Source organism: Cryptomeria japonica, chromosome 1, assembly GCF_030272615.1.
Source record: "Cryptomeria japonica chromosome 1, Sugi_1.0, whole genome shotgun sequence".
Lineage (NCBI taxonomy): Eukaryota > Viridiplantae > Streptophyta > Pinopsida > Cupressales > Cupressaceae > Cryptomeria > Cryptomeria japonica.
Genome location: NC_081405.1, coordinates 322,257,483 through 322,281,703, shown reverse-complemented (window position 1 = coordinate 322,281,703; position 24,221 = coordinate 322,257,483). Strand labels below are relative to the sequence as shown.

Below are 24,221 nucleotides of genomic sequence, written 5' to 3'. Positions count from 1 at the left end.
GCATGAATTAAGATTAGCATGTCACATAGCATCATATAAACAACAAAACCAACATAAACTTGTAATCATAGCATCATGATCATACCATAACAACATCATATACATCATGTTTAATATCAAAATGATAAAATATTCGAGTATCATTGTTTCAACTTTCAACAATTTAAAGTTTGACCATCAAATGGATTCTCTAATTCATTATCCTCATTCTCCTCATCATTGACATTGACATTAGATTAACCAATGCCACTTACACTTGCACTTGCACTATAAGTTTGCTGTGAAGTGAAAGCATCCAAAACAGTATGCTCTAGCTCTATATCCCATATCTTCGTTTCCCCTTGCTTGTAGTCATGTTGCTTGTGTGAAATGAGCCAAGTTAATGTTTTAAAACTGACTTTTAGGGTTATATTTTAATTTTTTATGTGGTGGATTTCAAAAACAATTAAACTTTGCAAAAAAACACCATTTTTGGACCTGGGTCCTCTTGGGTTCGACCTGGTCTGAACCAAGCCTGTGAATCACAAACCCTGTCCAGTACATAGGTGGACCGGACCAGGACCCCGAACCAGGACCGGACCGGACCAATACTAGGGGTCTAGAGGGGCGAACCCTGCATCTTAGAATTAAATGATTGACTTGGTGCCCAAATGAGGAGGCATTTTAAATATTAATTTGCATAAATATTTTTTTATTATTTTCCTACATGGCCGACCCATTACTAGTGCCCCTCTTTGAAAATTAAATTGCATACATATATATAAAATTGTGCTGACCCCTTTTAGAGTGGCGCTCCAATTTATGTGCTATTATCTAATAATTTTTACAGGGGCCAACCCCTTCATGATGTTAAAGGGTGCATATTTATGTAGAGTCACCTCATTTTGGAAGTGTTGCGTTGGTTGATGAAACTGCCCCCCTTGGAGATATGATCCCCAGCAATCAAAGATATAAAACGAGGGATATTTACTTTGAGAAGGGGCATCGGCTGAGCAAGTATCAAAGAGAGAAAAGAATTGGAACAAGGTTAATAGCAGAAATTAATATTTATATTATCAGCAATTGAATTAGAAGATAAATCTGTGAATTAAGTAAAACTATAGGCATGTGTGTGTGTGTGTGTTTATACATGTACATATGTATACATGTGTATGTATATATACATATATGTATAGATATATATATATATATATGTATGTATGCATATATGTATACATATATACATACATACACACACATATACATATACATATATATATATATATATATACGTTTATATACATACATATATGTATATATGTATACATGTATATCTATATATATATATACATATATATACATACATATATACATATACATGTATATATATACATATATATACATATATACATATGCATATATATATGCAATAGTGGATTCGTATAACAATCCATTTTGAATTTAGGAGAAGCGAATTGCAAAGAGGAAGGACGAGTAGCCTTCCAGGTTCACGAAAGATGAAGGATGACCAACCTTCATGGTTCTTATTGTTGGTGTTGAAAATAAGCCACACCCGGACCAACGATGGACTGGTCCAAGAGGGGCTAGTAGCTCAGTGGTAGAGCACTCCAGTAGCGTATGGAAGGTCCTAGGTTCGAGTCCTAGCTGGTCCATGTCTCAACATGGTATCAGAGCTAGGTCCAGGCTAGGAGCCCCAAGTACACGAGAGGTGTGGCTTAAGGGGGGTGTTGGTGTTGAAAATAAGCCACACCCGAACTGACGAAGGACTGGTCCAAGAGGGGCCAGTAGCTCAGTGGTAGAGCACTCCAGCAGCGTATGGAAGGTCCTAGGTTCAAGTCCTAGCCAGTCCATGTCTCAACACTTATCACCTATACCACCCAGAGATAAAATGGACGACCAGCCTTCCATGCTCATGGACTAGGTGGTGGAATGGATCAGAAATCCTTTTGTGTTTCTTGGCTTGAATGAGAAGGATAGCTAGTCTCCAAGGTGAACTAAGGGATGGAAGGGTGACCCACCTTCCATGCACTCACAATACAAGGGCGACCAACTTTGAGATTGCGGTTTGCAAATGTTTCAAATGAATTCCTAATGAGATTATTATAGGAATATACTTTGGAATGGATATTGCCATTATTGGATTTCAATATGAATGATGTTTATGTGATATCATTATGCTTACTAATGTTTAGTAATAATAGATGTTATCGTGGCTTCTAATTTAATGTCAATGTCTAGTAACTAATATTGTGTGCAGGACCTAGACTAAGATTTCTCTTATAAAGGGCATTTCAATTGGTAAATTTATACTCTTAAATGTATTACATTTCTTGCTTTTAATTGGATTTATGATTTTAGGGAAAATTTGAGGAACATCCCAAAGGGGACATTACAAATTATATAAATAATCACCATAGCATCAAATTCCCAAATCCAAATATTGACAACTTTTCATTTACACAAAGCCATTGCAAATCTAATCAACAAAGGTATAAATTTATATTCTTTTTTGTAATATTGAGTCTTTCCATTATATAATGATATGTTTAGAAATTCTGTACCGCAACAAAATAATTCATAAATCTCTAACATTCATACTGAAGATGTTGACCTAGACTATAGAGTGACGAGCAATCTCAACCAAAATTATCTAGCACCTGCTAAATGACTTTATGGCATCCCCTTGAATGGTACAACACACATAGTATGATGTACAACAGCAAGGAATATGGTCCGACTCCTATATGATAGGCTGCTTTAGCTTTGTTGAAGTCAAATGAAGCTGTGTTGGATATTGTTTGAGACAACAAACTGATTACATACTTCTATTTTCCTTTTTTGTGTGGTAATCTTTATGGCACGACAAATTTAGGAGGGGTGATTCATTTGTTTGAAGACTACATTGATTCCTTTTCACCTCGTCACGAGTTGTGCTAGGATTAAAATCTTCCTCTATAAGTATTGTGGAAAAGACTTCTTTGTGCATCGACTCTTCTTCTTTTGGGTGTATGATGACCTTAGGGTTACAAAGCATCAAACAGTGGTATCAACTGGCTTTAAAATAAAAATATATGATTTAAAAATTAGTTCATCATTGCATACACAACACTTTGATATCCATTTGATTTTTCATTTTGCACAAACAACACTTGCAAATTTATTATTTGTTGGTGAATTTCAATAAATTTGTACTTGGGATTCCGAAGTCAACAACTATAAATAATATCCTTGTTTCTCCATTTAGGCACAACTGTCAATCCTATATGAATCCATTATGACTTCTGATTATTATTTTCAATCATCATGTGATTGATATTGTATTATTGGCTGTTCTATTTATATATTGGTGCAATATTGTGCTCCTTTTTATTCAACTCTAATAGAAAACACTTCCTGAATGTTCAGTAGACGCATTTCATATGTTTTGTGACTGCATTTTGCATGAAATTTATGTTTTTGTGATGATCGTATGTTTTCTTTTTTCAATTTGCCAAGTTTTGCTAAGTTGAAGTCAAAACTGGGTTTTTTGAATTTTGGTGAGTTGTGAGTTTTGAAACTATTCATCAAACCATAGATAGACTCCTTTTATAGTAGACCTCCCCTAACTTATTTGTGTGGTGTCTCAGGTTTCATGTTGGACAAAATCCATTATTGCAATGTCCTACTGGAAAGCGAAGTTGCTTGCCAGCTATTCTTCTCTATTGGCTGTTCTATTTATATATTGGTGCAATATTGTGCTCCTTTTTATTCAACTCTAATAGAAAACACTTCCTCAATGTCAGTAGACGCATTTCATATGTTTTGTGACTGCATTTTGCATGAAATTTATGTTTTTGTGATGATAGTATGTTTTCTTTTTTCAATTTGCCAAGTTTTGCTAAGTTGAAGTCAAAACTGGGTTTTTTGAATTTTGGTGAGTTGTGAGTTTTGAAACTATTCATCAAACCATAGATAGACTCCTTTTATAGTAGATCTCCCCTAACTTATTTGTGTGGTGTCTCAGGTTTCATGTTGCACAAAATCTATTATTGCAATGTCCTACTGGAAAGCGAAGTTGCTTGCCAGCTATTCTTCTCTTCTTTGATTTACTCTTGCTTCATCACACATTGTGCCCATAAATAATATATGCTGTAAAATCTATCGTGATGTATTAGGACTTAAAGTCAGTCTATGATCGAAAGTGACACTTGACTCAAAACTTGTTTTAACAATGGCACCACATATTTAGTATAAGGGAATCACTCAATTTAATTTAGCCAATTCAAATGACACAAATATTTACAACATTTACAATTCGCATGGATAACATAGAACCTACAATAGAAATATCAACAGAAATTCTTGTGATATTAGAAACACAGGTAAAAGCATCAGTAGAAACTGCTACAGAATCATAGAGTAATGAGGATAGAAACACTTGAAAGATTCAATAGAAAAAACATTGAAATATTCATATTTGCATCAGATGTAATGCACAATTTTCCTGTGTGCGACAATACTCACAGAAATATGAGACAACTCCCTCCATGATAAATGAAACATGGACATCTAGACAGAAATATCATAGAACTGGTCATATGCATTTTACATAGTACTAGTTTTCCTTATCTCTTCCCAGAACATTGTTTTGTTAACTAATGTAAACTATAGTCCCATTGACGTATTTTTGGTCACCAGTGGGTATTAATATAAATTATGCATATTCATTGTTTTTTAAATATAATGCTTTATGCATATTCATTGTTTTCAAAACAGAAAATTTATTAATTTATTTTCTGTCTAAAATATATAAATTTTGAAATATACAAATTAAGTCTCAAAACAAACTGTGCATCAGTCTTCCAGGCCAGTATAGCAGTACTGAATCAATGTATAATTGTCAATATTAATATTGGTATTGTGAAACTTAGATTTTTATCTTTTGATAATATGCGTCTAAAATACAGCAATTTTGCATCGTAGAAGTTAACTTTTTTGGTAACTTTTGCTTGCAGTTTTCACCAAGTTTATTACATGAGAATTATGTACTGTGTCATATATTCAAAATTAAAACTTTGTCTGAAAGAAGTATATTTAACTTAATTTGGTAATGAGGGAGCATAATTTTAGGATATTTTGTGAGGAACATTATGCTAAAATCTGAAAGAAGGATAGTTATATTATTACTTTTTTGTCAATGTCTATCCTAACGGGAAAATGTTGAGATATGGGCTTTCTTTTACATGTAAATTATAGTTGGCTGGTAATTATATTTGAATTCATAAATTTTCAAAATCTATGGATACTATGTAGTTTTCTGATGATGGATTTTGGGTCAATTGGTTTTTCTGTATATTTTGGAAGCTTGGAACGACTGAAACTGTGCTATTGTTTTATGTACATGGAATGTGATTTTTAAAATGGTCAGATTTGTTGTGAATATTAATCGTTTTGGCTATATTATGCATTCAATCAATTTCTCTTTCTCAAGTTTCTTTTCTTTTACATTTATTCATCATGTTCTGCTAGATTACAAATAACACACTTATTTTGTATCTCCCCTCACACTTTTGATGCCATTCTATATGATTGCAGACAGTTGAGTGTGGGGACAGCCATGGTGTAGTTACTTCAGCTCAACTCGTAATACCTAACTTGTCTTATTGAACTCTTCAGTTTCATCATCAAGAGTTATTTATTCTATACATTCTAATCTCTATGTAAGTTAAAAACTGTGCACTTAACTTTCTTGGATCAGAGCCTTATAGATCTCGCAGGATCAGAGAGCTCAAAGACTGATACAACTGGCATAAGGAGGAAGGAAGGTTCCTATATCAATAAGAGCCTATTAACACTTGGAACTGTAAGAATAATTCCTATTGTTTATTTCTTGTAGGTGGAGCATTATTTCATGTTTATTTCTATGGAAGCTATATGCCTTTCAAGCTCTAGGTTTTGGAATAATGAAAAGGAAAAAAACTAAGATGATGCCAAGAAAAGTAAATTTAGAAATTCAAAACCTTCGACTACTCGGAAGTACTGTACCTTCTGATTTAATGAATTACATTGATATCAGTTTCAATTGATCAACAATTTAGAGTAGACGGTGCAAGAAAAGCTACAATAGCAGTCCAGCCATTATATTAGATAATTCAAAGTAATAAAGTTCTTGGAGAATAGCTGGTGGTGATTGATGAATCAGAAATAGGAATTTGCTACAGACCACTTGACACCACAATTGAAGCCTGTTAGGTAATAGCATTACATGGTTAGTGCTCAATTTAACTCTACTCAATGGATTAGGGTATATACTAAATACTAAACTTTGCATTCTCCTCAAGCTAGTGCATAATTTAGGAAAGCATTATCAACATCAAAAACTTCCCAAAGAAATACCCAGTTATGGTTAGAGCCATTAAATAGTCTTTATTTTGTCAAAATCTAGCCAGTGCCAGCAATAATCTAGCATAATAATAGCCCATTTGTGTTGTGTCATGAAAATACTTATCACATTTTTCTTGAAACCTTTTGGTTTTAACTTAATCTACGTGTATTTCTTGCACCTCATTATTTATTTTCCTTCCTCTATGCTCTTTTGATTTCTGGAGTTCATCATACATCCTCTGTCAGGGATGTTGCAGCATGGAATCTCTCTTAGCTGCTCATCACATCTGTTCTTAGTTCTTATAGGTGAAGATTGTTTATATTACGATGTATTCTATCTATTTAGGGGAGACACTGTGAGATCTTTGGGTCTGGTTTCAAAAAGCCAACACACAATGTGCTATTCTATGCTGAGTATGCTCCCACAACAAACTTCTGAGCCAGAAGCATTTCAATCTTTCTCAATCTCACTGACTTGTCAATACAACCCAGATCTGCCAACTCTACAACTTCCAAACTAGACGAGGGAATCATTACTTTCTCCGTGGAGCAAGATATGACTCAATTTCAGACTTTAAAAAATTTGAAAATCTCTGAACAATCAAAACCCAGCAGCATTGAACTAAGGTCTTTCTACAATACCAAGCTACTAAGACCTTAGGTTGTTATCCACAATTTCCTGAAAAAGAAATGGCTCCTATCTCTGATGGTTAATCCCCCAAAATCAGTTTATCTGTAGAAGATATGGAAATTGGGCTTTGGCTGCTCAAAGAAAGAGTCCCAATTGTCTGCTTCATGGGATTGTTCCCAGGACCCAGATCTCTAAAAACTTGGATTGAAAATAACTCGAAAACATCTGGAATGGTGGAGACTTTTCTGATACCTAAAGAATATTTTAAGACAGTCCTTTCTCCCAATAAAGAAATAGAAAATATATTCCCAGGTGGGACCTTTGTTTCTAAGTAAAATTGGGCTTTTCATGAAGCATAGGGCTACTATGTTCAACTACATAGAGCATCTCCTAAGCACTATTCCAGTAGGGGTCTGACTACCACTCCTCCTGAGAGAGTACTGGAGAGAACTGGTGCTACAACAGATTGTTTCCACGAATGGAGAAGACATTACCTCCTGCAAGATGATCTGCAACCCAGAAGTCCTTAATTATGGTTGAATATGTATCAATATGTATCTTAATAAACCTTTCCGAGACAGATTAAAAGTAGACCTGGATGAAATTGAATGGGACAAACCACTTGATTATGAGAATATCCCCTTTAGATTGCTACATCTGTAATGAATATGGTCATCTTATTAGTTTGGGACAAACCAACATACTTATAATCAAAGTTAACTATGAAACTCCACTTAACTCCAGAGGTGTGGCTGAACATAATATACGAACTGCAAAAGAGACCCTTGAATGACAAGAAGATAGAGAGGACAAATTCAACAAAGCATACACAAGTAAAAGCAAGAAAAATTCAGCTTCCATCTCTAAGATACACACAACCAATCGATTGCCTTAGATCTGTTGGGCCAAAACAATGGATAAATAACTAGGTACTACACCATAACTTTAGAGACATGGATTCTTTACTGAGAGGCCATCAAATTCCATCATTAAGGTTCATTTATCTTATCAACCCAAGGACGTTTAACTTGAAATGGGACAGCATAGTTTGTGCACTAAGAACTTTTAGGGATTACTTTTATCTAACCTTGAACATATGAAATGCTGAAATGAATTCTCACAAAGGAAATACTTCTAACTATATCCTAATACAAAGAAATCCTATTTATGCCTTATTCTGAAATAGAAATTTCCTAGCTCAACATAAACAACTACTCTGCTCTGCCTTGGCTGCAGGAATAGTTACAGAATTACAGTTCAGTGGCTGCAAGAACAGACAGCGAACAATTTACTAGGAACAGAATGAATATAACTTAGAGAATGAACGTGCAGAAAATAATCATGCAGAATCCTCACCAAGTGGGCCCCCGTGGATGAGTCTTCTTAACTGGTAACTACAAAATTAGATTGTTAAGCTCTCACAACCACATCATATGCTGAAACAAATGAAGCTAAACTTTATTCTTTTCTCAAAGGTACTTGAATAGTACAACAAAGATAAACATAACTTTCTCAGCTTATTGTAAGGTGTGTGGACCCTATGCTGGGCACAAATTTGAGGACTCAGAAGTTCTGTGGGAATAAAGGAAGAGGATACATAGGAAGCTGCTGTTGTGTTAAATCAAGAATTCGCACTAGGAGTAGAGATATAGAGGGGACACGGTGAATATATATCAAAGGCACAACTCTGCTCAAGGCATCATTATCTGTTTCTTCTCCAAAAACTAATTGCTTAGTCATGGACTCATTTTAAAAGCAAGTTTCCTTTAAATTTCTGAGGTTAGAGTGTTGTATTAACTCTAAAATTTGTATTGAAATATTAATTACTTGTCAAATCTTAGAAATGAGAAGTTTTTGCAGATATTTGAATAATGTGAACAACTATATTACATTTTTGCAACAATCAGATCTGTCATAAGCAATTCAATATATGTATGAAATTTTTATGTAACTTTTTCTATCATTCTGGAGAAATGAATTGCAAATCCAGCAAACCATCAATGAATGAAAAATTGTTTGACAAAATGCATGTGCAATAAAAATTGTGAAAACTGCAACTGTGATAAAAAAATTTTTGTATAGGTTTATTACAAAGAACGCAAGTTCTTCATATTTCTCAAGGATGAAAACCCTCTTGGAATACCAGTTTATGTGACAAAAACCCTCCTAGTTGGAGATAGTGATTTCACCTAGAGATCACATTTGTGCTGCAAGTTGAGTTCTCTCCATATGTTTGGTAAAATGGAAATATTCAGTGTATTTTGAGGAAGTTTTGATTGCTAAACGTTACTGATGCAATTTTGTTGAAGATTGTAACATGTTCTAAGAGGATGTTTGAGGTTTTTGTGGGCTGTACCTATTGAACGGGCAACATTAATCTCTGTTTCGGGCCTACAATGGTATATTATGTCTTGTTAGTCTGATCTACATCAATTCTAAGGAGAAATAAGAATGTTCTCGGCAGTATTTTAGTGTGGTTCTGTTGGTGTGCATCTGGGTAGTGGCTATTATTGTGTTGGTGGTGTTTCTAGTGTGTTATCAGCAATGTATCAGTCTGATTTTTGTGATAGTAGTGTTTTGATTAGTATATATTCATTTTTGTTCACCATTGTAGAGTTTCATTGACCATTGTGAGCTTATATTCCTTTGTTATATGGTCTTATGAACTAATTCACTGTGTTGCAGCAATGTTTATTTAGGATCAGACCTGGGATTACATTTGATTACAGTAGCTTCTTATCTTTGTCATATTGTAATGCATTTCCTAGCCACTGTAGAGATTCCTGCCAATTTTATACCAATGTTTTTTCTCTTTTCCCTCAATGTTCACTGAAGAAGCATTTTGTCAAACATTTTTGTGCATCCTACTGTGTAGCTTTTGATTTGCAAGTTATGTGATGCTTGGTTTGATGGGTTTATTGTGTAATGATTTTACAAAACGTTCACAGCTATACTTTGGTATTCATAAAAAAGATAAGGGATAATTGCACTATTTGGAATAGATGATAACAACAATATTTTCATGCAATAGACTGCTGTCACATGAGCAAATTACAGAGATAAATAGATATAAAACTCTGACCTCAAGGTTCAACAATGTTTGTCCTCAGGGAGGAGCTGGAAACAACATTTAATATCAACATTTTTACCATCAAATGAACAATAAACTGTATAAAGTTTGTGCTTGAGGTATTAGAGCTTAAATCCTCATGCCAAGGGATAATAATGGCTACGAAAATCTCCACACCAGCCTACCATAGTCTCACGCCACCCTCTCACATCAAATGCCTAGCCAATGTGTCAATCATCCTTGCAACTTCAACATCTAGCTGCTATGTTTAGGTGGCTAGCAATAATCTCCCAAAATGCCATTGTGTATCTTGACAAAGACCCTCAACCTACTCCCTTAGTCACACGCCTACCTGAATAGCAATCGCAGCCAACTAGAATACTTCCATCACCTCAAAATCAGTCAATAACCCCAACACCAAGTTCCTTAGGCAATTGGCTACTAGAGATGGATGCTAAAATCACCTACAAGGATGAACCCTCATGTGCAAACAAGCAACAGGAACTTAATTGCTTGGAACCAGCAATCCCTATTGCCCAACTCACTGACTCTGGAAATCGCCCATTAATAACATCTTCTATTTTAACGAGGGTATCCAAATATTTTCTTGTAGATTCTTGCAAATAAATGGATAATTTGTCTTTCTTGCAAGACTTCACAAACTAAATCTTCAATCATTTAATCCCTACATGAAATCTATGTGGTTTCATTTGCAATCAGCTAGGGTAGATCTCTCACTGTCAAAATCAATTCCCTTAGGGTTTTTGTCCTAGGGTTTGCTCCAAGAAGCTCCAAACTCCACAAAAGAGAAAAATTAGCAAGCATGAGCAAATGAGCTCTCAAATCCTCTTTATATATTTTTTGATGGAACTTTTCCGAAGGGGCCTTTTAATTTCTCACTTGAAATATTTCATTAACGCACCTTTATAAAGTGACTTTTAATATTTCCCTTTTAATTCACTTAAGTCACTTTATATAATTAATTAGAACAAAGTCATTCATAAAATTTGCTTTAGTGGACAACTTCAGGTAATTAATTAATTTATTCCCTGCTATAGCCCAAAATTAGCCTACAAGAAAAAGATAGGCTAAATGGGTCATTTTTGGCTAATCCTTGGAAGGGTACATTACAACAACTTTGTAAATCTCGTATGGTAATATCTTTGAAGGGTTATCATTTGCACACATTTCATATTGTAGAATTGGTCGGTTTACTACCAATTATTATAGCTTTATTTTATAGCTCACTTTTGCATTGATCATTTTGGTCTGATTCAAGCTTAAGCGTTTTGCTGGTGGCTTGTATTCAATTGATGCGATCCATTGAAGATGTGTTGATTAGTTCAACTTAGTTGCTTGCATATTCTGGTTGGCTAGCCACTATTCATATCTTGCATACATTGTAGATAGTGTGTGGTTGACGCACTATATACTCTCACCTTGCCCACTCTAGGACCTGTATGATCAGAAAGTATGGAGGCATTGCATATGCATTTGTGTATTGCAAAATATAAAAAATATAAAAATTAGGGGGGGTTGTTACAAGATGCACCTACTAATAGGGTTTTGCCTATACAAAGACGAGTAGATTTTCAAGGTGTTTTAGAGGGTTAGCTTGATTTGAAAAAATGTTGTAGAATCATCAAAGTCATATAGAGTCCCTTGTCTTGAAGTCTATTTTTAGCATGTTGCACTATTTTTAGCTCTCACCTGTTTCAAAGGGAATAGCACAGACTGAGATTTACCATTTTTAGTCAGAAGTATTTATAGTGCATTCCATTTTTTGTGGTCTTTATTTTATATAAGAGGAGAACATGCTATCTTTAGCCTTATACTATTTTTACGTTATAGCTTAAAGACAACTATTTTTAGATCATCTATGTAATTGCTAAAGATGAGAACTTTAAGGGATAATTATACATCAACTCAATTCATAGTTGCATGATTGTAATTTTAGAATTAGCGGACAACGTAATTTGTAATAATGCTTGCACACCATGTGAGTAGTTGTAGTTAGGGTACAAGTGTAGTTAGTTTAATTTATTTATGTTGATTCAATTGATTGTAAATAGTATGAATATGTGCCCTTTGCACTTAGTTGTTTGGATCAATGGTAATTCTCACACCTGCATATTTTTGGAGCTTCTATACATTGAGTATTCAGTGCTATTGTGATTTTGTCATTTACGCAATGACATTTATTATGTCTATCTTCCTTTTGAATGTATATTAAGACGTGTCATTATGTGTGCTAAAGGCTATGGTTCATCTTCATACCATAACTTTGTGCTGCTATGACTTATGCATACGTCACTCATTTGTAGATATTCTTGAGTTAACCAGCAGGTAGATCGTTTACTTCTACACCTCGAGTAAATGCTTGTCCTTTTGCACATAACTCCCTTAAACCCCAATGGCCTCTGTGCAACTTCAATTCTCTTGTGCATCATCTATTCATAGTCTTCATTATTCTTGTGTATTGAATGTATCTTGGCATTCTGGACATATTTTTATGTACAAGGTTCCATGCCTTTTTTCTTGTATCATTTCATGTTGATCTTCTAAGGATATCTTTGTGCCTTAGTATTGTATCCCCAAGGGTTGTCTACACCTTAAATTTATTGTGCATATTACATTGTTCAGATTTTTCATGCCGATTTCGTTTTGGGTTCCGTTTGCAGCTCCATATCTTAAATTATGCATCCTATGGTTGATAAGGTTCATCTTTAGTATTAATAGAAAACTCAATTTACATCTAAGTTTACTAATTCTCCTTTTTAGAATGAGTCTAGAGATGTTCTAATACTGAATAAGTCAAACAAACTAGAATATTGCATATCACTTGGCTATTTTCTGCACCATACTGCTTTAATATAATTAGCTTATTTCATTGCAATGAAGGCTTAAGTTTGTGCATAGGTTTTATACAAATAATGTGCTTACTAGTCTCTGTGATTACTTTTTGGTCATTCATGACATTCTGTATACTTATTTCTCTTTCTTATAACTAAAGTTCTCTTTTGATGCTTGATATATCATGATTGGTTTCCAATAGCAGGTATCATTCTTCTTTTAAAAACTCATGGCAACTTCAGACTATTTTCACTTCTGAACCTGCATCTATGAATTGAAAATATTGAGCATAAATGGCACAAATTGTTTGGTTGAAAATGATTATTGTGATTCCTGTTGATGTCTAAAATTATAGAGAAAAACAGAAAACTCAGAAGTCTTATATATATGAGATGGGTTTGCATATTGTGTCAATGCAATGGATATGAACTAATTGATTTTCATGTGCAGGTGATATCAAAATTGAGTGATCGTAAGCCTTCACATATACCTTACCGCGATTCCAAACTCACACGTCTGTTGCAGTCTTCTTTGAGTGGGCATGGCCGTGTATCGGTGAGACTTTGTTCTTCCTTGTTTTGACCTTTGCCTTAGCTTCTATATCATTTCCTCTTCTTGAATATCATTTTCAAGTTTCAACTTCTTTTTAAACCTATTTATATTCATTCTCTAAATGTTACTTTGCAATATCTAATAGGTGCATAGTGTTGAGACTCAGATTCAGCAAAAAATCTGCAAGCAGAATTTTGGCTTGAACTTAGACTCAGTGCCAAAAACTCAGCAAAGACATAAGAAATGTTGTCAAATCTGAAAAACATTGAAAAATTGTGAATTTTAAGGAAAAAGACTTATTTTATTGCATCTCCGATCAAAATAACTTCAAATACACACAAAAACTAATCAATTACCATCACGTGTCGATAAAAAAATAAAGAAAAAAGTTTAATGAATTTTAAACTTAATGCCTATATAAAAGAAAAAATGCTTTGATATACTTAAAATTGTTGTGCACAAACAATGGATTTAGAAATTCATTTACATAGGATTGGCAAGACAATATAAATAAAATCAAACAAAGATTAAGATGAGCCTTTCCTCCCAACATTAAATACAAGCTATTGGACCTAAGGCCTCTTTGTGTACCTCAAAGATGCAGTTGCAACCATTTTATCTGCAAAAGAAGTAGCAATATCATCTTGGATATTTTTTTGTCTCTCGTTGCATGGGATCTCAGCTCCTCTTCTCCCATCACTACAAGCTTCTCATCATGATCAGCCTTATTGACCATTCATAGTCTTTTGTAAAGGTGGGGTCATCCTTAGTGATCCACTCATATGCAAAATCATACTCCTCCAACTCCACAAGGGCTGATTCTTCATCTGCAGCTACATACGAAAAATAACTCCATTTGCGCTCACAACTTAAAGTGTAGCATGGTTGGCTCGACTCTTAGATGACAATCCTTTGAATATTGGGCACCTTAGTGCCAAAATTTTACCACCATGCATATGTAGTGTAAAAATTAAAATGTTAATTTATAAATATTAAAAATTCAATATATAATGACAAAGAAGAGGAATATTTAAATTTTTAAAGCAATGTTTCAAAGAATGCAAATTTTACCTAGCCTAGAAGTTGTCCTTATTGTCTTGTATATTTCTTTATAAAAGAGATCCCATTTCCTTGTTTGTATATCTCAATCTTGGAGAATATCTTCTCCCTCAACTATGAATTCTACTCCATAGCCTCAATGATGGTGTAGAAACCTTCCATAATCTCTCAATCAGCCTTGAACCTCTCAAGAAACTGGAAGACTCAGTTGAGGAAATATTCAGAATTATACAGTGGCCTGTGAAGTTTTATCTAGCACTGGTCTATGATATCCCAAATGGGCCCATATTTCTCCACCACCACATCACAGAAATATGTGATATTTTCCTTGGAGTGGTCCATTCCCTCATAAATGTAGCTCATTGCCGGTTTTTCTGCATCATCAATACAAAGGAGAGAAACTAGCGATTCAGTCACCTATAAGAAAACAGAATTGTTAAAAAAGTCATCCTATTTACCATACATTTAAGCCTTAATTTGTAAATAAGGAAAAAATAACTTTTTTAAACACTAGAAAATGTAAAACAAATTTTTTAAATAAACATATATCTACAATCTCTTTTGTAGAAGTTGAAAAATGGGTTTGATAAAATATCTAATTCACCACATTGATCCCAATTGTTTGTCTTTGAGAAAGAAGAATGGCCCCATTACTCACTAACACATACTTCAAAAAACTTATGCTTGCAGTAAATGCTAGATGTTGATGAATGAATTTGTAAAACAAGTGATACCAAGTGAGACTTAAAATCATGTGGTCTGTGAATGCTCTCATTAAACAGACCAGCTCAGCATGGTTATTAATGTATTTGGAAATGTTTCACCCATCTTTACAATTGGTCTGATCCATTCTAGTTTACCAAGTCCTCCAACATTAGATCAATACAATGTGCTGAGCAAGGAGTTCAAAAAATGTTCTGGTGTGTCTCAATTAGTAATATATCTGCAACAACATAATTTGTTGCATTGTTGGTGACTACTTGAACTACATTTTCCTATGCCTCTTCTGCCAAAACTTCTTCCACAACACCGCACAAATAATCTGTATTTTTTATCCTCCCCAATGCATTGATTGATTTCTAAAAGGTAGTGCCACCCAAAGAAGATAATAGAAAATTCAGTACTGTCATATATTTTCATAACATTGCATCCCTAGAATATGATAGTGCTGTGCTCACACACATCGCCCTGTCTTGGACAGGGACCCTCTATTGTTTTTTGTGTAGTCCGCTCAGCGAGAGAGAACCCTAAGCAAAATCTAAACCTTTCTTTTCCTGCAAATCCCGAAATCATAGAGCAAAGATGTTTTGGTGTTTTAGAACAATTTCGTTCTGCCATTACGTCTGTCATCGGGCCTTCAAATCCTGTCAAGAGTGCCAAAAACCGCCAAAGCATATACCCAGCGACATTGAAATAGGGCAAGTTAGAAAGACGTCCGCATTTTCGAACTAGCGCATCCTTCTTTTATTTTGCCGATGGAAATCACGATTTTCATATTTTTGCCTTGAATTCGATTATTTCCTTTTCGCCTCTCAAAATCACCCTCTGCATTCGTCGAAAAATCCTTCCGATATGGCCATGGTTAGAAAGCAAAGGATAAATTTTGGGCATTTGTGTTATCTGGTGATTCATGTTTTTATAAACTCGACCTTGCCAAAGCCGAGAATAATCCCGAGAGTTGCAATATAAGGGTCAAAGTTTTTGAAAAGGGAAAAGTTCAGGCATCTGTGTAAAGAAAAATGAATCGCCCCTTCACTATCAAGCCTTCCATGGCCGAAGCAAATACCGACACCACTATTCAATGAAGAGCATGAAACAATACTCCAACACCAAAATGATGTCGCTTCTCCATTATTAGGCCTTCAAAGCCGAAAAAGAACTGAAAGTTTACTGGAAAATATGGGGGCCCTTTTGAATTAAGCTACGTTACCCCAAGTTTCCAGGACGAGGGGACAAGGGGACGAGTTTCCGGGACGGCAATTTTTTTTGCCAAATTTGGGGACGGCTATATAAAATATAGGGAAAATTTAAAATATATAGGAAAATTCTAAATGTTCATATGAAAACATGGATAAAGCATGCATCTATACATTATATTCATATGAAAACATGGATATAGCATGTGTATGATACTATGAAAACATTTTAGAATGCAAACATCGAACATACAACATTATCAATAGACTCGATACTCAATATGCACTCATAATTCAGAATTTCAATTCATTCACATTGTCAATATGCATATCATATAGATATTAAAGAAATAACATACAAAATGCCCAAAGGCCACACTGCTGCCATATTGTTTCATTGTCAATTGCGATATGGAAATCAAAATAGTACTAAGTAAATACTAAAAAGAAAAGTATAATATTTATTATTTAATATTTTATTATTTAATTTATTTTCTATTTATAAATTTTAAAATTTATAATATGAATTAATTTAAAATTATAAATATTTGATATGAATTAATAAATTTAATGTTGCCTTTTAATTTTTGATAGAGGCTCATGTTAGAAAAATAATAAAATATAGATATTTGTATTTTGATTTCATAACTATTCAAATTCAATAATAAAAAAATTGATAGTCGTTTTTTAAATTTTTTTCAATATAGAGGGCCCATGTTAGAAAAATTAAAAAAAATTGAAAATACAATTTTTTTTTTAATATTTTTCCCTAGCTCTAGATGTGGGGGATGTCTAGCCGTCCCCAATCCGTCCCCAGCCATCCCCAGCCGTCCCCCCATTTCGGGGACGTCCCCTCAGAATTCTGACAATTTGGGGAAGGGGGGGGAGGTCCCCTGGCCGTCCCCAAGTCCCCGAAACGTCCTCGGGACTGGGACGGGGGTTTTCAGGTAGGGGATGCGTCCCCGGGTTTCGTAGGAATTAAGTCTTAACATTTTGAGCTCAAGTCCCCTTTTTTGCCCATCCACTTGTATTCATCGAAATCCTCCCGAAATGTCCAAGGCGTCAAGGTTTGGAGATTTAAAACCAAGGGGGTTGAGTTAAAAATATTTTGTATAAGCCAAACGTTTTCAAATAAAATGCCCTTGCATTGGCCGATAATTCCCCCTCCAAAATGCCAAAGTGATAAATATTAAAATGTCAAGACAAAGCCAAGGAGGAGAATTCGATAAGTTTGTAAGCTTCAAAAAATATAAAGCCTCACAATCGCCCTTTTTGCACTTTCATCCTCAATCATCGAAGTTTCCCCTTAAATGCAAAATAACAAGTTAAATAAAAATGAAAAAAGGGGAGGGTTTGATAGGCTTGAACTTTAAAATGTTTTTTTTACACTTTTGCCTAATATTGCCCAACTTTCCCCCTACCTAAGCAAAAGTGGAGACATCTAAGGAAATCACACATCTTGCACTTTGCTTTCAAAATGTAGAAATTTTTCCTTAAAGCGAAAAATGTTAAGTTAACAGCGAAATGAAGTAAAGCATTTTTTTTGCCATTTCCAATAAAAACTGCCCTAGTTTTCCCTAAAAAAGAAAACATTAAGTGAAATCATAAAGGAACTTTTTTGGTACTTTTGTTCTAAAACGCAAAACTTCCCCCTTCAAATGCTAAGCGCTGAGTTAAGTTGAAAACAAAGTAAAGAGGAAAAAGCACTTATTTGCACTTTTGCATGAAATCACCTAACTTTTTCCTCAAGTTGGCGAATTGATAAGTTAAGCGAATGAAAAAGGGGCGTATAATGTTTGAAATAACAAAAAGGCAAAGGATAAGGTTTGGTGTTTTACGTTTCCATTTACATGGTCGATTGATCCTTGATTTACTTGTTTGTATGAAGGGCGACGGGAGGAGATCCAACATGCATATGAAGCTGAGATCATAATGAAGCCGAGAGGATGAAGATCCAATGCGCAAGATCAAAATAGAGCAGTGCCTTGAGGAATGTGCTGCAGCATAGAAGGACCAAACCGATGCCATTTTTTCAAGTCTCTGGAAGATAGTTGCAACACTCAAAATGCTACCCAAGAATGTGCAGAACCAGAAATTACACAGTAGAAAATTCCAGAAAGTCATTTTGTTCGTAAAACAATATTACCTTATTGTAAAATAGCTACCTATGGGTCCCCATTAATGCATTTAAAACAAGGGGGACACAAGATAAGTTATTTCCCAGCTACTTGATTGGCAAAATTGATGTAAAATAGTTGCCAGTAGCTGAGAAAGTAGTTGAAGGAGGCAATTGGGAAGTTATGGGAGTTACTAGGCATGGGCTAAAGTTGCCACGCTTCTAGAAGGCAGATTGCAGCCATCAGATGGTTTCAATCCTAGCCCTTGATTTAAAATGTAAAACCTATAAAAGGTGGTGCCTCTCTTTTGTAAAGGGTTAGAAAGTTTAGACAGCTAGATGGTTAGATTTTTAGGAGTTAGATTTTAGAAGTTGGACAGTTAGCAGATTAGGAGTAGAATAGGACTGTTGGAGGAATTTGTAGTAGTGGTAGTTGAAATCAATCTATGAACATTGAAGTATGGTGTTTGTTATTTTTGTTTTTTTTCTATTTGCATTGTTTCCCTTCAGCCGGTTAAGTAGAGTTCAATAATTCTGATGGTGAAGTGTGAGGGTATTTGATGTATTTCAGGTTCATACCATTGGGGCCTGTTGATTGTAGGTCACCGTGTATGGTTAGTCTGAACCTTACTATTGTGCTTAGTTCAATTGTACGTGTTTGTCTTAGGCTACACTAGAATTGGGTGCCTAAATGAGTATCTCTAATATGAAAATCCTTCACTCCCTTGGAGCTTGCACTATCCCTATGAAGTTGTGAGTATATCTCTAGCGAAGCAGGGATTAATTTATGGAAATTTGTCTACCCGTAGCACCAATTGTTACCATCATTGTACTGAGGATTCCTAAACCCTATCCCTTCTGTTATTGATTTTCCTATCTTGAGATCCAAGGCATCAGTAGATGCAGGCCAATTTGTTGTATCCGTAAGCCCCCTTGTGTTTACTAGCAAGACAAATGAACCGTTCAGTTATCCTGCAGTCAAGAACTGGCAGTTTAAACCTTGAGGTCACCTTCTTGTGATCGTATTGTTAGCACTAGAAACCTCCTTATGCAAGAGAGAATGGGATTTTCTCAAAATTCTATTATGTGTTGACCGAAAAGAGTAGAAGTACGATTTTCGCCATCAACAGATAGTTCAACCTTTCGTCCTCTAGATAACTTGTTGCTTATTAGTAATCTACTATACATGTCCATCAAAATTGGTTACCAATGATCATCAATATAAGGGACTTTGAACCCATGACCAGCCATGACAATTGTGTCAACCAATTCTTGCCAATAAGGGGAATTGAAACACAAAAAGTATATTTTATAATTTTAAAGAAAATACAAATTGAAAAACCCAAACCTTAAGCAAAATTTAGAATGAGAAAATTTATAAATTATAATAAAAATTGAGATGTAAAAATCCAAAATGTTGTCTTGTTGCATGTAAGGGAATGTTGCAAAATGTAATATCCCTTGGCTAATCTGACCCTGTTTCGCTTATTTGAACCCCAAGGAATATTGTCAAACACTTGGCATACAATGTTTGAAGCCGCTGTAGTGAATTCTTTATTTGTCTTCTTTGGGTTTGTAGGCTGCAAATGAAGTTATGGAAAGCTTCTAACAATGCGAAGTTGTTATAGAAATGATATACTAGCTGTTTTAGACCTTTCCACACATATGTAATGACTGAAATTAACTAGTACAACTAGTTGACATTAAGACAAACACTTGTCATGCATCCCACTGTATACCGACAGCCATTAGGCATTTAAGCAAACAATTGGCATGAAAGCTAAGTGGCTGATCAATGTTGAATGTTACCATGAATGTGGAATATGCAAATTATATCTCCATGAAACATATGCAACCTCCAAGTATTTCATGATATAATCATAATAGAAAATGATGCAATGAAGTAATGATTTTCTAATACAATGACCATAGATAGAAAACCTGGAATTTCAATGGCTGCCTTGATATATTGGTTTGATTCTCCTCATATGCAAATCCCTTGTCAAATATATATAGCTGTTCAACCTTTCTAAATCCCCTTCTATAGAACTCAAACTACTGTAGCGCACTGTTCACGGCACTGTAGCGCACTGTTCATGCGCACTGTAGTCTCTTTCAATTTGCAAACAAACTCTGAAATAAACCCTCCAATCAGCTCAATATTGACTTCTGAATGAAGCCAACTCTCACAAGCATAATCAGATGATATTGCACACCCTCTATATGCTGTTACAATGAAGAAGCCACGCTCTCCAATGCTGACAAGCCTTGAATCCTGCAGAAGCCCTTGGTATTCTACACTTCAATGCTCCAGAGAAACTTCAATCAAAATCTCCAATCACATAATCAATCCCCCTTCTCTTTTTTTCAAAAGCCTTATATATATTTCCCATGAAGGTTTGATTTTCTCCAATAAGGCATTAAATCAATTAATGATATTAAATGACATTTAATGATATAATATTTTCCCTTTGTCATTTAATATTTCACCTTGGTAAAAGAGCCACAATTAATTAATTAAATGGTCCCCTTTAATGATACTTGGACCCTTAAGTTATAATATAAAATTATATTATAACTTAATAATATAAGCTCAAAACATTAATGTTTATTTAAACTAAATAAACATTAATATCTCCATTAATATTCAACATTTTTGAACGTCGTCTGAACTGGGAGCTGACATGATGAAGCTGCATATGACCATACCCCCTTTACTAAAAATAGCAGGGGTCCATCTCTAACATCCCAAGACTTACTAAAAATAGGAAGTAGAGCAAATGATGTCCGAATGATGCCAAACGAAGACCAAACTGAAGCACTCTGAACACTGGAGATGATACCAATCCTCAAAAGACCCTCTATCCAACACATTAGCCTACGAGGGTCAGGATAATAGGCTAATCTCACAAAATCCAAGTCTGCTAAAATGGGGACATTACAGGCCGCCCCTCCTGAAATTGCTTGCCCCCAAGCAATATTGACTGCAAAGAAACTCCTCCACCTGGATCCCAAATGAAGACCTGTGTAATGTCCCTGGTATTACCAAGCAACTCCTGTAATGCCCACACCAAGGGCACAACTAACAAGACCTGCCAAACTAAATCAACCTCAACAGCAGGTGTCACAAGAACATGAACATCAAGTGGAAGCAACTCTTAAAACTGACAATGTTTGCTTCCCAAAACAGGGAACATTAACCGGAACTCGGATGCACACAAAGGATCCCTCAACATACTCGCTAGTGTCCCACATAGTATACTTGGATTCCAAATCCAGGGTAGAAATCTGCCATGTAAACCTCCCTCAGACTTTCGCTGCTCAACACTGATTGCCACTTCACCATGCGAGATGTGGTGAAGCCAACCCATGAGACCTATCCAAACTGCAACACTAACTCTGACATCACCTGGATCCCAGTGCAATCTATACACACATCCATCTGTACTGTGAAGATAGGAGTACCTGGAAACATCTGCTATGCAACATCTCTCCACAACCTCTGCTAAACCCTCATGGATGTGATATCCAACTAAACCATCATGCCCATTCTCACCATAGTCTCTTTGAAGCCATGTATCCAAAGATAGCCTCTGTGTCATAGGAGTAACAATCTCCACCGGATACACATCAACATGATGGGAAACTGAACACTGCTCGAGCAAGTAGCCACCAACAATCAACTGAGTCGAGTACTTGCAACTGCTAGTTCCATCTACTGAAAATGGTAACTCTCCATCCCACAATGGATGGTATAATCCTGAAGCCAATCCACATCAATGCATCATCAAGTCCTCCACGTGTGGATCAAAAGAAAAGTGATGAGCACTCCTCACTATGTAGTTGCAATAAAACGCTCCAACCTCGGTTAAGGGCTCATCTCTAACAATACTGGAATCATGAGATGGCTCCAATCTCTGACCCCAAACACTTGATTGGGTAGGGGCTCTGGTAACCCTCTCTGCAAACCCAATCACAAAATCTCTATTAGGAAGCATTGTAGTCAGAGTATCAATAATTACTCCCACACCACGCCTGATGGTGAGAGAACCTCGGATGAGAGTATCCTTGGTGGCTCCAAACGGACCCTCTCGAAACTCAGGACTCTCAAGAAGGTACTCAATAAATGAATCTGTGCAGTAAAAACAATATAAGGCTGAGTCAACCTTATCCTCTAAGACCTGCAGCTGATCACTCTGACTCTGAGAAACAACAAGCTGGCGTCCAAAATCAGCTGCATGGGATGAAGTAACAGATTTGCTTCTAGGAGAGGGAAACAAATCTACATGAGAGCCATACTCCCAACCAAATGACACTATGCGAGTTCCATGTGAAGTGGATGGAGTAACGTCGTGTACTAACACACAACTCTCTGGAGAGTCCACCACTGCCACACAAGAGCTATCAACAATCTGACCTATATCATTTGTCATAGCACTAACCTCGGGAGAACCTGATGCAACAAGTGATTCTCTGCTACTCTCAACCCAAATACTCATCCCAGCTAAGTCACTTGTACCTGCATCAGTGACGGATGTAACCACATCCTCAACATACCCATCACTACAACCCGTGGGTGTAAACTCATCACCAAGTGATGCTATAGGAAACTCAACTGTATCCACAGATGGTGAAGACTGTGCTAAACTCAATGCCACGGTAAGTTCCTCAACTTGTGACTGTGACTCATGAAGGGCTGACCGAGCACTCTCCAACGAGTCCATAGTCACCTCAAGCTCATGGGTGAGCTCATCAACCTCCTCCTTCTTTCCCTTTAGTGCATCGTAGCAAGTGCAATCCCACTCAAGAAGATAATCCCTATCAGCAAGTAACTGCAAGTAATTCTGTTTCATTATCCCAATAGCTGCTCGGAGTGCATGGAACTCCGCTAGGGAAAGGCTACTATCACCGTGCTCATATGTCTCAGGAGTACTCCAACCAAAGGTCGCCAACATTTGTCGAGCGACATCAAAATGCTCCAAAGCTATAGCAATCATATCATCATTAACCTTCAACTGCCCAGTCAGATGATGATACCCCTGTGACTCATTCTTTCCACCCAAATCTGCACTATGGTATGAAACTGAATCAACAATACTCACCTTGTGATCAACAACATCATGCATGCAATCAATTGTGCACACATCAATATCTAAGGTACTGCTGCTATGTACCTCGTAGGATGGCTCAACTGGCAAGGTAGAAGTTGTTGTTATGACAATATCTTCACACACTTCCACTTCCAATGTAACTACATGGCCATCCAACTCATGATTTTGGGATCCTATGCCAAAGCATGAATCTTCAAACTTGTTTTCTAAGGTCTGATCTGAAAAATCAGACTCTAAACGACATGAATCCACATCACACATTACCCCATTAGTACCAAAATCTCGAGTACCTTCATGCAGCAACTTAATAGAAGCATCTTGCACATGTGTAGTCACTGCTCTCTCATGCTGATGCAAAATTTCATCACTGCTGTCATGTAGATCAGAACTCTTATGAGCCAAAATTCCCATGCAATCCTTATTCCTGACACTTGTATCACGAGTGCCAATACTCAAGGTCACTCCCACAACACTTTCTGAACTTTCCATGACTTTCAAATCATCATTACGCTCAAGTGCAAGGCTACTGTCATGAAAATCAGACTTGTTA

The 24,221-nt window shown here is 35.8% G+C and overlaps 1 protein-coding gene across 5 annotated transcripts in view; it reads left to right on the top strand.

Moving 5' to 3' along the window:
- Positions 1–24,221, top strand: part of LOC131073169 (kinesin-like protein KIN-7C, mitochondrial) — a 344,338-nt gene that overhangs the window by 184,832 nt on the left and 135,285 nt on the right. For all 5 annotated transcript variants that reach the window (XM_058009569.2, XM_058009568.2, XM_058009570.2 and 2 more), the window contains exons 10-12: positions 5,575–5,622; positions 5,738–5,842; positions 13,368–13,472. In XM_058009569.2, the coding sequence (XP_057865552.2) occupies positions 5,575–5,622; positions 5,738–5,842; positions 13,368–13,472 (258 nt within the window). The remainder of the gene's footprint in view (positions 1–5,574; positions 5,623–5,737; positions 5,843–13,367; positions 13,473–24,221) is intronic.